The sequence below is a fragment of the Pundamilia nyererei genome, unplaced genomic scaffold, assembly GCF_000239375.1.
Source record: "Pundamilia nyererei isolate P.nyererei 1_Seehausen unplaced genomic scaffold, PunNye1.0 scaffold00039, whole genome shotgun sequence".
In the NCBI taxonomy this organism is placed as follows: Eukaryota; Metazoa; Chordata; class Actinopteri; order Cichliformes; family Cichlidae; genus Pundamilia; species Pundamilia nyererei.
In genome coordinates this window covers 1,014,749-1,033,157 of record NW_005187440.1, presented here as the reverse complement: position 1 = coordinate 1,033,157, position 18,409 = coordinate 1,014,749, and the positions used below count along the sequence as shown (strand labels likewise).

The 18,409-nt window shown below is 42.3% G+C and overlaps 1 protein-coding gene and 1 non-coding gene across 3 annotated transcripts in view; one reads left to right on the top strand and one right to left on the bottom strand.

The window, feature by feature from the left end:
* The first annotated feature begins 529 nt into the window (after window positions 1-529).
* Window positions 530-18,409, top strand: part of sema3h (sema domain, immunoglobulin domain (Ig), short basic domain, secreted, (semaphorin) 3H) — a 49,082-nt gene continuing 31,202 nt past the window's right edge. For both annotated transcript variants that reach the window (XM_005730711.1, XM_005730710.1), the window contains exon 1: window positions 530-976. In XM_005730711.1, the coding sequence (XP_005730768.1) occupies window positions 868-976 (109 nt within the window). In that variant the 5' untranslated portion in view covers window positions 530-867. The remainder of the gene's footprint in view (window positions 977-18,409) is intronic.
* trnar-ccu (transfer RNA arginine (anticodon CCU)) lies at window positions 4,306-4,378 on the bottom strand. Its single transcript has one exon. It is a non-coding gene; the product is annotated as a tRNA-Arg (tRNA).

Below are 18,409 nucleotides of genomic sequence, written 5' to 3'. Positions count from 1 at the left end.
TCTCACCTGAACGCAGTCCTGAGGCTGGAACCTGCGGTTCATAGAAACGCTAAAACCCTTTTTCGCCTCTCATAAAAAGTAGATTTATTCTTAATCGATTCTCAAAACCTATTTTCATTGAGTGGTTAACACAATAAACATGTGTCTATACCTGTTGCTTTAAAAAAAAGTTTCCATAATCTTTTATCAGCCACTTTTTCTTATTCTATTTATTTTTTGATAAGTATAAAGCCATCAGAAGAAAAGAAAAAGAGTGAGCGAGAGAGTAAGCGCAATAAGGAGAGGTCGGGAGAGAGACTAAGAGAATGGTGCATAAAGATGAAAGCTGATTTCCTCCGTCTCAGTTCCACTTTAACAAGGTTTTCCTGGAGCGGAGTGAATAGGCGAGCACGTCTGCATATGTGTGGCCACAAAGATCTCGGATTTTTCTTCTCCTTCCTGAGAGAGAGAGAGAGAGAGAGAGAGAGAGGGAGGGAGGGAGGGAGACAGCGAGCACATGTAGAGAGGAGCCGGGACGAGAGACAGAACAGTAGAGAGCTGTCAGGCTGCGAGGAGGCAGCAGAGAGACGACTCACTCATTTTCTTGGAGTACGTTTTGCCTCCATCTCTGACGCGTGCGTGCACAGATAGCATCGCGGACACAAAGATGGTAAAGTTTGAGTGTGCGTGCTACTTCTTACCTTCCTGTGAAAAACTGTGAATCATTTTAAGGATCTGGACTTAAGCCTGACACACTTGGACATCACTGGGACTTCACAGTTTACTTTGGCAGGCAGTTTAGCCCTTTCTCTGAGTTCTACACTGAGTTAGTGTGTCAGTTGCCAGAATTCAGTACATTTGAAGCTGGACTTGGACTCCCCGTGTGCGATGAGGAGAAGGATGCAATTGCTGGTGGTGGTCCTGCTAGCCCACCTCGGTGCCACCTTGACAGGAGCGTGGAGAGCATCTCAACCCAGACTGCAGTTCACACACCCTGGTAAGAAGCAGCACGTCCATTTCTGAGCATTTCTCTTTATGTTTCCTTTAGTGTTTCAAGTCTTGGTTCCCCACACGTACATGCAGGTGGCTGGAATCATGTACCGCTTCACATTTTTTCCCACTTTTCTTTCTTTGTCCTTCTATTAATGCCCACACACTGTTATGCAATTCATGTATAAATTATACAAAGCCTTTCTGTTCATGTACCTGTCTCCATCAGCCCTTTTCTTTCCTATATTGTCCTCCAACTCTCTAACCACCTGTATTTAATCAATCATCCTCCAGTAGTCAGGTTCAGAGTGTGACAGCCGTATCTTTAGCCCCACCTTGCTTCCTCCTTTCACTGTGAGGTCTGACACTTTAAGTGAAAAGTAGTGCTTTTGTCCTTTTGTCACTTTTGAATAATAACAGCATATTCTTGCAAGTTAAGAGTCTTTGTAAAACCACATGTCAGACGTGGCAAATGACATAAAAAACAAAAGTCCGGGAAAGAAAAGAAGAAATGAAAGAACCGATTTAAATGCAGCACTCATAAGAGTATTTCAGATAAGCTCTTATTGCACAAGAAAATAGAGTGCAAGTGTAACTGTAGAAGGCACGGCAGGTAAAGATGAACCAGCCAGTCAAGTGGGATAGTGTGGAGGATGTTTGCTGCTGGCAGTTTGGGTAATTATTTTAGTGTTTGTCTCTGATTTCTCTTGGCTAAACTGGGACTTTGCCAGACAAAAAGTCATGCTGCTTCTTCTTCCCGTTGTATTTTGGTTTGAACAGCTTGAACAGCATTATGAGAAAACCTGTACATGCTGCTTCTTTGGCAAAAATACCCAATTACAGTGTTATCCTTATCAATCGAGAAGTTTTTCTAAAGCATAACGAAAGCATGGAGAATTCATGTGCAAAGCCTACTTTATCGACTCGAGATTAATTTCCTGTCAAGCTCAAATCTTTTGCCAGCCCCTCTGAAGCACTTCGTTAATGAAGTTTCAAACTCGAAAGACCTTCTCCATGACAGCACCTCAAACCTCCCGTCACCCCACCTCGCCCCCTCCTCCAGGATTTGGAAATGTGTCCTTGTCTGTTAGTTTCAGTTATGGCTAACAAAGAAATAATTATCTCATGGCAGAAATCCCAGATTCAGATCATCAGTGAATTAATTATTTCTTGGCCCCGGGCCGATCTGTCCGCTGTAGTGAGGTCCACGCAGTGGTGGAAGGACACACATAACAGAACCTCCTCTTAAAAAAAGGGAAAGGACAGCTGTAGCCACTTGAAGTTTCAGCTGTTTGTCGGTGGAGAACTGCATTGTGCTTCTGTGTGCGTTACACATTTTTTCCTCTTTCTCCATGCACTTGTATCACTGTGCAGCATGTCGCATGAACTATGCTGTTACAGGCTGATGCGTTGGTGAACCGGAGTTGATTTTGACTACTACAAGGTGGTGCTGTTCTGCATCAGCTGCTCCAGTTTTACTGTTTACTTTACCCTCGTGGATGCAGCAGTTGGGTGGGGTCTGCCTCGCTGAAGAAACAAGGGGACTCTAGGATGATGTGTGCGTAACAAACACTGTAGCTATAGATGCTCTTGTCACCACTGAATAGGGCAGGACTAAATGCTTTGACCCGTTTTGGGGTTTTGCTGTTTGAGGATAACAAATGTGACGGTCAAAAGTTTTGTGAAAGCAAAATCCTGTAATTAAAACAGGATTTGGATTTCAGCGTTTGCCCTCGCGGCTCTGGCGAATCCCTTTCAAATGAAAAGGATTTTTGAGGCCTTTAGTTACAGCGAGGTAAACTCAACTCCCTTTAATCATGTTTACCGGAGCCACCGTTGATTACGACACCAGCTGATTACACATCCTTGCATAAGCCGAAAGATGCTGTAGAATCCGTACTTTAAATCTGGAGTCGACCAATTGTGACCTAGAAAGTAAAGAGAGAGGGAGAAGGGGAATCCTTTTGGATTCTCCCAGGGGGGAGTTTGGCTCTAATGGAATCTGGAGTAGCTTCGATTGAGTGATTGTGATACAATAGGTGCCTGCATGTCCTTGAATATATATGGCTGCATATTCTTGGACAGGAATATGGAGTGTGTGAGTGTTGGCGTGTTGGTGCATGTGTTTAAAGGCTTCTGCATATGTACCTAAATAGAGCAGCTTCATTTCCAGGATTTCTGCCCATTTTACTTTTTGTTGTGTATTATGTTGAGACGAATCCTCGCATCCTTGAACAGCAGCGGTGTAGGTGTGCGTGTGCGTATGTATATATGTGTCTGTATGTGTGTTTCCTATCTACAGCGGTCAATATGCTCGTCTCTGGAAAGAGAACAAAAAGAAAAGTATGATGTGTTTACTGTGGTGCCCACCATCATGCTGTTGTACACATTTGTTTTTGTTTGTGTGCGCGTGCACGCTCTTCCTGCCTCTCTGTGGGAGCTCTATACTGTGGTCATTTCCCTTCTCATCACCACAGAGGTTTTCCTCAGACACAAGGAGGAGATTTTTTGTTTTTGTCATGGAATTGCTGTAATTACTCGAAATATTTTTTGGCCGCTTAGAGACACTGTACATTTAGCTTTTCCTTTTCCTTTGGGATGCACAGCAGATGATTAACTAAAAGAGAAAAAACAGTACAGGCTGAGATTTAAGTGAAGTATTTCACCCTATCACTGGAGAAAATTGGCTACTACAAAGAGCTTTGAAGCAGAAACCAAAAGCATCCCTCAGACTCAAGTGAGTGGTACAGCAGCAGTAAATTGATGATGAAGTAATAGAAGTAAAATAGACAACTGAGGGAAAAGGTACAGGAGACAAAAAAAAACAAAAACAAAAAAATTTTATCCACTGAGTTGGTGCCTCAGTAGCAGCACTGCTGATGAGACAGTTCAGAATGTGAAAGGGCGTACAACATTGGGACCATGGGACAAAAGCAGTGATGTAATGAAACAACAATGCTAACGCTCACTAGCCTTATTGACCCCTGGATCATTGAACTAGCATGCTTCCTCTGCTGTCAGTCATGCCTGCTGTTCACAATCCCGAGTCTGTGTCTAGAATAATGACTGGATAAGTTGATGGGTGTTTTCTTAGATTTCAAGAAAAAAACTATTGGTTCATTCAGCAAATGGCCCAAAAAGTCACTGTAATAATTTTACAGCAGCAAGAAAAGATGTTAGTTATTATAAAGTTGGCCAAGGCAGTGTAGGAGGAGATTGTGGTGGATAGAGCATGTGAGATAATTATTTCCAACTGACAGCGAATGTTACTTTGTTCTTTTTTTTTTAAACTACAACCACAAGCCTTGTCTGAGCTACTTTAAAAAACACCATGTTCACCCCAGATGGGACTCAAACCCACAATCCCTGGCTTAGGAGGCCAGTGCCTTATCCGTTAGGCCACTGGGGCTCTGGCGGGGTATATATGTGGAGACAGTTTGTGTTATCAACTTTGCTATGAACCACAACAGATGTGACTTGAATTCTCAGTCACTGGGTTTGGAGGCATGTAGTATCCTGCAGTATCTCTGAAAACTGCAGTGATATATATATATATATATATGACAAAGGTCCTTTTACCTTTTACTGAGAAATATAACTGACCAAACAGCTTTGTGTGTGTCTCAGAATTAAAAAAAACAAAACAAAACAGCTTTAAATACTTAAATGCACGCTTGATTACCTCCTAACCCCCACCTATCTCTTAATGGCTAAATGATCCCATTTATTCACTCGCCAATACACACACAGACACACTTATGTATAATGAGTCCATTATCCCGGCCATTCAGTCAGTGATAGTGTGCATTTCTTGAGGGAAAATGGCAGTTATAGATACGATCTGTGTCCCCCGCACACATGCAGACGTACACATTTGCTTAGGAATGTGTTATGTGAAACCTGTTTGGTGGATTGCTGCATGAAGACCCTATAAAATAATTACTCTGGATGCAGCATGTGAGACTTCACGCACACAGTAACGCTGTATACCCGAACGCAGCTACACAAATGTGTATGTGTACAAAAACACAATCATTACAAGTTCCTAAAGAAGAAAGCAGTCCCTTACAGCTGCATCAGCACCAACCACCCTTCCAACTCTGAAACTAAAGGAAGCATCACGATGATGTGGCGAGGATGAGAATATCATCCTCGCCACATTACCACAGCAAAACTTCATAAAAGCCTCAGAGGAGCTGCGGCTGGCTTATCTAAGTGAATTCGAACCTATTAACTCACACAGAGGCTGAGTCATGTTTTATTCATGTGGCATTCACTTCATCAATTGGTTTGCCATAGACATTTAATAGCAGTCAGTCTCTGTAGTGAATTGGAATGAAGTCAGAGTTTGCTTGGTGTGAATGGAGACACTGGCTTTGATGGCTCACCTTTAAACTACTGATTCCTTGTGATGTGGCGTAATCCGGGCATTTTACTCATCCCGCAGTTTCTCTCTGGACAAATGCCCACATTGTAATGTGAACGTAATGAGTCGTTTTAAATTGCATGCTATTAAAATGCAAATTGTGTGGTTATTATACACAGTAGATTCGTTCATCAACGTCCAGATGCATGTTTGCTCATGCGCTTGTCCGCGGGACTCAATCTGGGTTTTCTAAGAGAGAAAATGTTGCTACAGAAAAAGCTATAGTTAAGATAAATCCTTAAATAGTTTCATTTTTATCTCTGTGATATTTAAGGACGGTTAAAGCCCTGGCATTGCCCATCCACGAGCTGACTGGTTTTGATAACGCAGAAGGACATTTATTATGCAGCTGTGTTGTCTGTGAGACACACAAACCAGCAGCTGTCAGCATATGTGGCCACTGTTTGCCTTAAATGAGTAGAGAGAGATTGTAGAAAGAAAATGCAGGTTGTTCCAAAAAGATAGGACGGTTTATTGGTTTTAAACTTGATGTTCTCACCTCACAGATCACAGATATTTGGAATCCCAGATTTTAGTGCTATTCAGGCTCATTAGCTTAATCTGTAGCTTAATGGATTACCATTAAGTATAAATACATCTTAGCGTGTTTTCCAGCCGAGAGAAGCAGATAAACAGTTAGCACTCGACCTCGGCTTACTTTTATTTCACTGCTGTGTTGAGATTCCAGGTTAGGAACAGTAATCTGTTTTGTTCCTTGTTCGCTTGACTGGCGTGCAAAAGTTCGTCTCCTCTCTCCAGCCTGACCTTTCTCTTTCCGCCTGTCCCAATAAAGCACAAAAGCCTTCAGAGGGATATTAAAATCAAGAAATATTTCATTATTCATTTATTCTTTCAGATCTGTTTCTATCTAGGCCAGTGCTTTCCAGGCTCTGGGCTGAGGATGTTGCTGAGACTTGGATTTCACTGGGATGGGTATCTGGCACAGAATCCGGATAGTCTCTGTTATTAATTTTAATGGTACCAGGCCCCAATGGTGGCGCAGTTGTTGCCTGTCACTGCTGAAGTCAAACGGCAGCTGTTTGCTCATCCCACGCTTCATAAAAGACTCAACTAAGACTGCCTTTTCTCTGGAAGAAGACCTTAATTTACTAGCTGCTTGCTTGCAGACTAATTTGAAAAGTATAGCTGCTACCGAGGCTTTTGAAAAGACTTCACCCTCCTCTGCTGTTTAAAATGATTCCTCCAGAATATTTGGAAGACCTACACTAAACTTTAAGTACTTGCTAAGACTTAAAAAAAAACCCTGATTAAGGGACTCTGAGGTGGACGGGTTTCTCCTGTTTCTGGACAGAGACGTGAATAGAGTCTAATTACACCCTTGCTTTGGCAACAGCAACCCATGACAACAGTGGACATGCTGTAAATTTACCCTCCGGAGGTTTCTGGTGTTAATATGTGAGCGCTATCTTTAGCCAGTCATTAAATAAAAATCCACAAGCTTCATATTTCTTCAATTTCCCTCAAGTATTAATTTGCTCCAATCTGACCTGCTGTCAATAAGCTAGAGCTGAGTTTCCAACCATTCCTCTGTGGTTCTTTCTGTGTGTCAGCAAGTCTTTTCAAGCAGTGTGAGACTGAATTTTTACTCCCATTATTCAGGTGTTGTTTAGGGAGTTTAACTTTGTTCTACTGTGTACTGAAAGCCAGACAGGGGGAAACTCAGTAAAGACGCAAACAACAAAAGAAGCTCAATATTTTTTAATGAGCTGACGCTTCAGAGTCATGAATGGAGGGGGAAAAGTTTTATTGGGCTGTTTTCTGTGATTTTGGTCTTCATCTTTGTCCAGATGTATATTTCTCACAGCTTTCCTTCACGTTAGCAGTATTTCTGTGGTATTGTGGGATTTTAATCCACAAAACACACTTGAGGTCTTCATCAGCTGCAAGCCAGAAACAGATGGGATCAATAGTGCTAAGATCTACTCTGACCGTTAGTTTACCTCATTAGGTGTAGTTTAGGCCAAGCTGGAGATGGAGGATGTGAGTGTAAATGTAGAGGATACAGAGGTATATTAACAGGAAGTGGCTGGAAATGTATATTTGTGTTTAAACTAAAGTTTTCTCTCTTAAAATCCATCTGTAATCGAGACTATAGTCTATGATTATGTCTGGATTTTACTTTCTGTTCTATGCCCATTTTCATGAACAGTCATTTTTAATTATTTTTCACCTTTTGAATGAAAGCATAGGACATCTAGAATCAGTCGACCACGCTTCCTCAGTCAGTTGTTTTTAGACTGACTGTGAAGGACTTCTAAGGTCGAGGCTCACTGAGAGTATTTTAAAAATGTTTGTGACTACAGCCGATCTTTAACCTCTCATGTTACCGATCTGACGTTCCCATGTCTCTGCAAAAGAAGCAGAAACCACAAGAATAAGATTCTCTCTGTTTTAGCAGCAGTGGAAAGATCAGACATGTGCCACAAAAGGTTGGAAGTCAGACTTCCTTTTCCTGTTAAGAAGCAAGAGGATGCAGAGTAACAGATAATGCGTTTGATCATCTGGGCTGGCTTTAGAGTAGAGAGTCTTCACAAGTTTGACCCTCAAAGTTGCCTGTAAATCGCTGTAGACATCACGGCTGTCCACAACCGTCAGGGGACAGCTACTTGTCTTCATGGCTGCCCATTTAAAAAAATATCCATGAAGCACGCTACGCATCTAGTAGCCATTTTTCACATTAACAGGTCAGTGTGGATGACGATTGTGCTGCAGAGCAAGCTCATCAGCAGTGATGTGTTGCCTCACAGTCTATGAAACAACACAGTGGTGATTTTATTTAAGACTCTGTCACCAGTCCAGGCCACTAAGGGCAATTGTTTCCTCTTTGGATGAGCCCACTGCAGAGTCATGAACTTGAAGACTCAGAGTCAGCAGAATCACAGACAGATGTCACACTGACTCAACTGAATCTGAAGGAGGAAAAAAATTATCACATGCCTTTTGGATTTTTGTCCATTTTCTCCAAATAGCTTATAATCTATACGTTTTCACTATTAATGGATTACAAAACTGTTCTTTTTTGAGAAACAGGAGCTAAGCACTAACTTCAGCAGTCCTAAATGTCTTTTAAGGTTCTTTGTGTTTCAGATTGTGAAGCTCAGGGTGGGAAAATAGACAAACTTCAGCTGTCCAATGCAAAACATTTGTTTTTGTTGCCATTAGCAAATGAGTTAACCCAGAACATTGGTCTGCACTGAGGTCCCCACACTAGGCTGCGTATAACTGTGAGAATATGAAGCGAAAGACGAAAACAATGAGTTCTCAGTGATCCTTCATTTACATTAATTAGAATAAAAAAACAAACAAATTAGAGTAAAAGTAAACAGCGGATGGACTCCAGTGTGTGCGTGTAGCGGCACAGCGACCTAAACGAACAGTCTAGTGATGATGATGATGAATAATCGTTCCCTCTAGGGTCAAAGGTCAAGCTATCCACGTGGGTCTGGTCTCTTGGTGACACAGTCCAGATATAGTGCGTGTCTGTGTGTTTGGCTATAATTCCGCTCTGGTATGTTTGCGTGTATGTGTGTGGGCGCATATGTTTTCGATGTGATAGAAGAGTTGAGCCTGTGCGGAACAGTAAGAAAAATTAAAAATGGAGTATTTCAAAAAAGACAGAGGTATGATTACTGAATGTCAGCCGAGTCTATGTGCAGTCTGGTTGAACAGTGCTCGGCATTCCAGATTCATGTTGTGTACTGCGTGTTATTTTGCAGATGATTAATTCGGCATCTGGGACGCCTCACGTCGGACATCAGAGTTTCATTCATCATTATTGCTCATTGTGGATTCTGACACTCAGCGGGAGCTTAAGGCGGCGCGATCACCCTCTGTAACACAGTCGGGCTTTGTGAGAGATGCAAAGTAGCAAGAACTTGGCATGAAAGGGAGAAAAAACAAGGAGACAATTAGATTTTATTGCGAGCTAGAAAAGATTTTGTGTGCACATACTGCTCGTGCATGTCCCCACATCGAATGCCCATCTGTGTGCCTATGGGCTTTGTTCCCAGGCTTCTGCAGGCCTCCCACTGTAATTGCACCAGTAATTGGTGAAGTGATAACCCCATTTCCACAGGAAATGTGCCCCGGTTTCCTCGCCCCCACCAAGACTACCCCCTCCCCGATGGCGCAGCTAACAAAGTCCTCCCCCTGGGAACGCCGCACCAGACAGCTAAAGTTCCCCAGGGCTCAGCGGGTAGACGAACAGACAGACAAAAGCAGTCGCACAAAACTACACACACACACACTGTATGCAGCTTATAAATGGACAATGGTTTAGGCCATGAGCTAATAATTGGATAGATTAATGATAAGTGTCGCTTGTGTGTGCACGCAGCTATAAGTGGAGTGTCTGGATGTGGAAGAGATTGCAATAAGACACCAGGAAAATAACAAAGCTGGACTCCCGGGAGTGAGATAACGATTGAAATAGCAACTTGATTCTTTCATCATCTTTTTCTTTCAATTTTCTCTTGTATGCCACTCACTTTTCAAACGTGTCAGTACCAACTTTTGAAAGAGTTGCAGACCTCTTCTGTTCTTCTTGAAATAGCTTGCAAGTTCCTCACTCAGCAGGGAAAGTTTCCGTTCTTGAAACCTCCTGCTCGCTAATGAAATCAGCTCACCTGTCCAGCGGTGCGCATAGTCACGTACTCATGATGTGTTCCTCTGATGCTGGCATGGAAAAGCTGTGCTGGCATTCGCTGTACTGTGTGTCAAATTGATGCTTCTCAGTGTCATCCCTGCACCTTGGCTGCCAGCCTCACCTTGACAGCCCACCTGAGCTCAGAGCACAGAGTCACGTCCATAAGAGGAAATCTCAAACATCAAACAAAATAAGTCATAAAGTTAGAACTGCAGAGAATATGTTAAAAAAAGAAAGAAAGAAAGAAATGGAAGTACAAAACATGATGTCACCCATCGGTTTGTGGGCCAGGCCCTTCTGAAGACTTGGTTTTAGCACTGCATCTTAGTCTCTGTGGAGGCAGCAGTGACCCATATTTAGATCAGAGAGCTAAGTTATCATCTGGCACCAGCAAATTTGGTTAGCAAGCTGCATCCATAAATAGTAGGAGTGTTACACACATAAGCGGTAATTAGTGTTCAGAGACTTTTGTACTTTCTAACACTCACACTCCGATGAATGAATTAGGAGCAACTCAGGGTTCAATAACTTGCCCAAGGTTATTTGGCATGGAGACTGAAGCATCCAAGGATCAAACCACCAAACTTCAGAAGACGCCATAAAATAGTTCAGAGGCACACTTCACTGACTCACATTAGTGGAGGTGAGGCCTAGCAGACAGGAAATCAAACAGCCACCTGTGCTGGCTTCCACCTGGATTCAAAATGAGCTCTTAAAGTCGTCATGAATTGAAATATTGTCTATAGTATAGAGTATAGATATTGTTGTTGTTTTTCTGTACCAGGCTGTAAATTCCAGCAATTTATTTCAGTTCTGAAGTTTGGCATTACAATGTGTGGGCATATGGGGAATTAGTTCAAGTTTGTTTTATTTATATAGCACATTTAATTACAACAGCAACGCTGACCAAAGTGCTGTACAGAAGTACAAAATAATTAGTACCAAATAACTTATAACTTATAATATTAGTACCAAATAACTCTCATACTGTAGAATACAAATGTCTTTTGTATTCCCTGGCATACAAATGACTTCCTTTTGGAGCCAGCCTTAAGTGACCATTTGAGGAACTGCATTTTCTTTTTTCTCCATGTTTCACTTCTGTTCTTCCTCCTGCTCCTGATGTGACTGTTGGGGTGGAACGCCAAAGTGGATGTATAAACCCACACACAGAAATCTCTACGGGCCACTTATCTGTTCAGTTTTGAAGTTATGCCTTTTTTTCTTCTCATGTAACAAGCAGCGCTTCTGACCATCTACTAAATTTGTTATGAAAGGTACTTCCAGAAGACAGATGCCAAGACAAATACTCTCTGCACAAGAAAATTAGCTCCAAACTGAGCTCCTGACAGGCTGTAACTAGTACCAGTAACCATCCTCTGTAAGAGGAGGTGTCATGAAAACTTAAGTTTTACACTCATCTGTTTCTTCAGTGATTTTTCATTCTTTGTTGTAAGCTGCACACGTACACAGCAGGTTGCCTCTGCTGCAGAGTGCAGACCAGTCACTGCACTGTGTCTGAATCAATCCCTATAGTGTAGTCCTGACATCTATAGCTGAGTTATTTATAGAAAGTAAATTAGAACTCATTTCGAAGTCTCTATTTAGTGTCATATGAATGTCGTCTGTGAATTATGTAGCAAATGACATAATGCATACAGAGCCTATGATTAGCATAGTTTGCTGCGTCAGGGCTTGTAAAACAGAGAGAACGACAAACATACTGAACATTTTCTGCCTTAAACGTCTTAAACAAACACTATCGAGCTAAATTGGATTTGAAACCAGCTTGATCAGCAAAAAAATCATGTTCGTTTGATCATAATATGCAATCTTTTGTGCGCGCATATCATGTGCGCGTGCATGCGAGTCCGATATGTGCAATGCAGGAATGTTCTTAGCCGGATCACACGCCGCACATTTGCACTAATCATATCAAGGTCCATCAGAGCTCCCATGACCAGCAACCTTTAATCTAATGTTCACCGTGGACCAAAATATCCAGCCACTCACACATAGAAACACACACACAGACCCTCAAAATGAATAGTATGTAAATAATAACACTTACCGAAGGCGAATAAGGACAGGCAGATTGTTGCACTAATATAAAAGAACCATTCATGCAGAGACAAAATCTGTGTGTGTGTCTGTGTATGTGCGTCTGGACTGACCTGTAGGCTTATTTCTTAGCGTGTCTGTTCTTTTACATCTTAACCTTTTGCGTCTTTGATTCCAAGTGACAGGAGTCAGAGGCCAATTGGCTCCGATCAGAGGTCACGACCCTCATTGACCTCCCTGTCAGTTTGATGCTGATAAGAGTGGTTGAACTCTGCAAGAGCTTGCACTGGCAAGTGTGCATTTGTGTGTGTTTGAGTGTGTGGCAAAAGAGCAGATTGTAGTGCTTTGATGGATCAGAAGTAGTTGGTTCCGTTTTAATATATTAGAGTTACACTTTTAATTATCTCTGCTTTGTCTTGTCTCTTTAAGACTCACGTCACTTCAGTGGGACAGCTTTTGATAACACTATACAGGTGTATGCAGGGTTGAGGAAGTAAGGCAGTTTTTAGCACGTCTCTCCCTCTATAGTGCCATAACTACTACAATCCATCAGATTTCTGTGATCAATGGTTTTCTTGGTAGACTAGTGAGAATAGTACAACATGGTCGAAGAGTAAGTAAGTCTTTTATTATGAAAGGTCACTACAAAGAAAGGTTAAAGAGAGGGAGAAAACAGTAATTACCTTCACTCTCTACTTTACGCCCTGCTATCCACATCTGATGTATTTCTCACCTTGCTCGTCTTTGTGTGCCACGTGACAACCCCCTATCTTGGTATCAGATGGTTTTTCCAGCTTTCAGTTTGATTTGAAGGGAGCAGAGAATCCGTTTAACAACAACAACAAAAAAAGAAGAAAGAAATCAATTGTAATTCCGAGCTTCTGAAAAGACCGCTGTCTCAAAAAGCGTATTGCATCTGGGTCGATAAACTCTTCACAAACTGCCACGGACAAAACTTTGGTCTTTCTCTTGCGCTCTGACTGCGACTTTTCAGACACCTCCATTCTGGAGCTTTATGGGGGTGTGAGGTGAAATTGGTTGACTTTCCATCACCGCGCTTTGCTGATAATGGCCAGAGATTCTGGTGATGGTGGGTGTCTGTGTGTAAACATCCTGCTGAATGTTGTCAGGGGCAGACAAACAGGCGGACAGGGTCACAGATGATGCTTGCTGCATTGTGAAATATCTGTAAATGCATGTGGTCAGTGGTATGCATGAAAGCTTGTCTGTGTTTGTTTGCCCTCCCATTACCTAAATGGCTTGATGTCTTGGAACAACACTCCATCATTCCTGTGTTGATGAGAGGTGTGGACCAGATTATTATTATGTGTGTGTGTGTATAAGAGACCTGGGTGGTAGGGGGGTGTAGAGTCCAAGAGACACCCCTCAACACAACACAGACCCAACCCCCCCCAGCTTTGAAATTATGTCGGCATGGTTGCCGTTACCAAGGCAACTGTCCCATGAGTAAGGGTGGGGTGGGTGCAGCTGGTGCTTCATGACTGAGTCAAGGGTGTGCGCGCGCGCGCGCGCGCGCGCGTGTCTGTGTGTGTGTGTGTGTATGGTGGAGAAAGAATGTGTTTTTTTTCTCCATATTGAATAAGAGCCATTCATCGTGGTGAGGTCAAGATGGTCGATGTCTGAATGGTGCAAAGTTTTCCTGGGTGTGTGTGTGTATGCGTGTGTGTATGTGGGTGGGTGGATGTGCAGGGTAAAGACAGAGTTGTAACCAAACTGAGATTATGGGTTGGTACGTGTTTGTGTGGATGCAAAGATCTAAATTTGTTTCAGCATTAAACATGTGCTGCTGACTCACCCACTGCACCCACTTTCCATCTTTGCGCACACACACAATCATATAAATATGTGTGTGTGTGTGTGTGTGTGTGTGTGTGCACGCGTGTGCATGTGTGTTCTGGTACATCCACTCTCAGTTCCCATCTTGGAGTGTCATCCTCCTTGTTATAATGCTGATTTAATGAACTCCAAGCTATGAGCTGTACTTTTCAGCCCGTCTTAACCAATAGGATCTTGTGACGCTGAATGGTGCCGTTATTTTTTACTGCAGAGGTGGTTTCATATTCAATTAGGCTGAGTTTTTTTTAAAACCCCCCCTTCATATTGAATTAAGCAAGGTCATGCTGCTCTTGAGGCGCACACGCTGTAATTCAAATGAAGTGCTGGATGCTTGAATGGGCCGAGCAAGGCATGAAATCCACCAGGCTTTGATTGCCTTGAAGAAGAAACACCATTCTGTTAAATATAAGCTGTGAAGTTGAGTACGCATGCTTCAAATTCAATATTCAACATAAATAGACCACTTTTAAAAAACAGTGAATGTCTTCTTATCATTATTATTTTGAAATTTGGTAGGGTTGGAGACACAAATCCCTTCGGGGTTGCATCAGGAAGAGCATCCGGCGTGAAAAATCTGCCAAATCAAACATGCAGCGCTACCCACTGTGGCGACCCCTCGTGAATAAGGAAGCAGCCCAAAGTAGCTCTTTTAGGAATGTGTAAAGAAAAGAGACTATAAGCTGAAAATTAACGAGTGCCAATCCCAGAAAGTTGACGATCAACTGGCTTATTGAGCATGCATCAAGAAATGAGTGCCATCACGAATAGCACATTTAAATGTAAACACAGCCCCACTTGAAAGTGCTGCAAAGCTTCTCCAAGATGTGCATCTTTCCATTCTGGTGTTTTGATGAATGTTGCACGCTATTTTTGGGTAGAGCTACTCAGTTCTATTGTCATTATCATTGTCAGTTGTGATAGAAGACAAATAGCAGTAGAAGAATTCAAGTCAATCGAAGCTGATGGCAGTGCACTACTCACCATTCATTTGCTGATTAAGGGGAAAACACTTCACTGTTTGCCCAGTGAATAAAAACAGAATGGCAGTGATGAATGGAGTGGTATAAAAAAATAGGGGCATGTTTTCATTAGCACTGATTAGAACAGATTTTCTTCTCTTTCTTTCTTTTTTCTTTTTTTTTGTATAATTTGCACGAATCATGTTTCACAGAACCTTCAGCTTTCAGGCCCTTCCACTGTGGAACCAGCTCTCAGTTTGGGTTCAGGAGACAGACACCCACTCTACTTTAAGATTATTCTTAAAACGTTCCTTTTTGATAAAGCATAGAGTAAGGATTGGATCAGGTGACCCTGAATCCTCTGTTAGTTACGCTGTAATTGGGCTGGGCTGCTGATGGCTTCCCATGATGCACTTGGTGTTTTGTCTCCCTAAGCCTGGTTCTGCCGGAGGTTTCTTCCTGTTAAAAGGCAGTTTTTCCTTCTCGGTCTTGCCAAGGGCTTGCTCATAGGGGTTTGTCTGATTGTTGTAGTTTTTAGTTATGAAAACTATGAAGCACCATGAGGAGACTGTTGTTGTGAATTGGAACTTTATAGATAAAACTGAATTGAATTGAATTGAAATCTGTTGTTAAGATGGAGGTGGTGGGTTAGGTGGGAGTCAGCTATTACTATAACCTTGGTCAAGGCTTTGTAAGGACTTTCGTCTGCATCTTTTGTCAGCAGCAACTACGTCAAACACTTTGAGCACACCAAACTAAAAGTCCCGATTGTGTTGCACTCTTTGTGTTTCTGATGCTCCTTCTGGGATTAATGAAGCTCAGATCAGTGTGAAGCAAAACAATTTACTTCTCTGACCGTTTGCTGAATATTAACAAAGTACCCGGGGAGATTTCACACTGAGCTCAAGTATAAGTTTCTGCTATCTACCTTTAGTGTGCAAGGCCATTCCTCTCCTACCGCGGCTCGCTCTCTGCTTCGCATTATCTTCCCATTTCCATTGAGTCATGTCTTCTTCTCTTTTTCTACCCTAATTTCCTTTCTGCTCATCCATCTCTTGTGTTTTTTTGCCTGACTGTCAGCATGTTGTGCTTCCTCTCATTTCTGTCTTCAGCATTTTTCTTGCATTCCTTCTGTCACCTCCTCCTTCTCCTTCTCTTTTTCCTCATCACCTGTTCTTTGCCTTTTTCTCTTGTCTGTATTTTTCATCCTTCTTGCCATTGTTTTCCTCTTTTCTCCCACAGTCACTGTCTTCCCTGCTCTTTCCCCCACCTGTCATCCATCCAATCACCATTTTTCATCTTGTCATCATAGCAGTGTTGCTGTTTCCCATCTTGCCTTTTTGCCGTTCTCCCCTTCTATCTACTTATTTATCCATCATTTTTCACTTTTTTATTGCATAGTTTTCTGTCACGCTTACGGCTACTCTCTTCCCCCACCAAGTCCTGCTTTCTTCCCTGATTCCACTTCTTCCTCAATCCTTCCATACGTCCATCATTTGCCCCGCCACATCATTGCAGTATTATTTTTACAGGCACACTTTTTCAACTGCTCTCATCAACCGTCCTCGTCATCATTACCCATCAGTATTTGTTAATTTCCCAGACCAGGATTTCTGTTCCTGCCCTTTTGCCTCATCCCGCCCCCTCCTTTTCTCAACTGTCTGTCATCGTGTTGTGTTTTGACATTTTTCTCATTTTCATCTCCGAACTGTCTCCACCCATCAGACCGTTTTCATCTTGCTGTCACTTTGCCGTGTCATTTTTCTCATCTTCCCTCCTCGCTGTCGCTCTTCTCCCGTCTCCCCTCCCTCTTCCTTTCTTCTGACTTCATTCACCTTTGCTGTTTTACCCTCTCACTTTTATTTCAGGGTTTCACTGCACTTTGAACGGCACAGGTCTCAGGTGGTAACACAGTGAACACAACATTACAACAAATACCTTTTTATGCAAAAACATTTTATTTCTTTGTCCAACAGCCAGATGCACTTATAGAAAATATATTTGGAAAGAACACCTCAAGGCCGTCTGTTTTTTAGTAATTTGTACAACAAATATATTAACAACTGGAGTATTCTGTAGGGTTCTCATGTGCTACTCTTTGGATTCAAAGGCTAGCATTTTCTGCTTACTTCTTGTGTGGCGTTTTGCATAACTCTGATGTCAGAATTCCTTCAGCTGCAAGTAGGTTTTTCAATTTGATTTTAAATCCTCCCACAAAATGTCAGTATGATTCAAATCTGGGCTTTGAAGAGGCCATTCCATAAACCTTTATGGCCGATCGGCTTGTGCTCCTATTCTGTTGAAAGGCCTGATTTTGATTGAGTTTAAACTTTTGGACAGATGACCTCACATTATTCTATCCTGTTATCACAGCTGAATTAATGACTGCATGCTGCCAAGTCCCGGTGGCGGTGAAGCATCCCAAAAATATTTCCCCTCTAACACACTTTACAATTTGTGTGCGATGCTTGTTTAAAAAACGTCTGCTGATTCTGTGGCCTGATAATCTTAGATTCATCTATTCAGACCAAAATCTTCCAGCAGACCTGGTTTTGGCAAACTGTAGTTTTGATCTTTTTTGGACAGCTTGGACTTTTTCCTGGCACGATAGCAGTGAAGGTCAAATGTGTGCAATCCTTTCCTGATCAGCTCCATTAATAGTGGCCGTTTCAAAAAGGGAACAAATATTTGCTTGCTTGAATATGTCAAGAAAGTCGACAGTTGACTGTACACGCCAACTGGGAACAAAAGTCACACGGGCTAACAGCAGGACACTTCTTAATTGGACACAGTTGTGGGAACCTGTCATTCCGCCGTGTTAGCCATTTTGATGAATTTGGACATGGCCCAAATAGATCTGATTCGAGTTTCTGTAAAATTACTTGAGCGTGATGGACTTGCACACTCTTTGTTGCCTGTTTGCAGTTAAAAACACATCAAGAAATGGTTGAACAGGAACTTCAGACTGCACATGTGTGCTTCTGAAGACTTTTCCAAAGCCTGCTTAACAGCAGTGAGAAAACCCACATCTATGGGAGCTGCAATGTTCAGTATAAGTAGCAGCTGTATTGCATGAATGTTAGCATTTAAGGCACCTTAACTGAGCCGCCCACTTACAGTCAGCCCTACAGAATGCTTCCTCTATGCAACACTGGGGCTCTCATTCTTAAGGAATTTCACCTTCTGTGCTCAACAGTTTGCTATCTGTTTTATTGCAAATGATTTGATTTATGCTGGTTTTAGGGTATTATACAGTTAATAGGTGTTTCCAAGTGTTTCTGTCAGTACTGGCATTAGGCTGGGCCAAATAGCATAGAGATCACCCAGCCACATTGTTTGGCCCCGTCTGGGAAATTCACAGGCATTTCCACATCAGGCTAAATATGTAATTTCCCTGGTTTGTGTACCAAAGGTTGATCTGAAAGCTGCTCAGAATACCTGTAGAGGACTCTTCCACTTCAAAATCTAGCC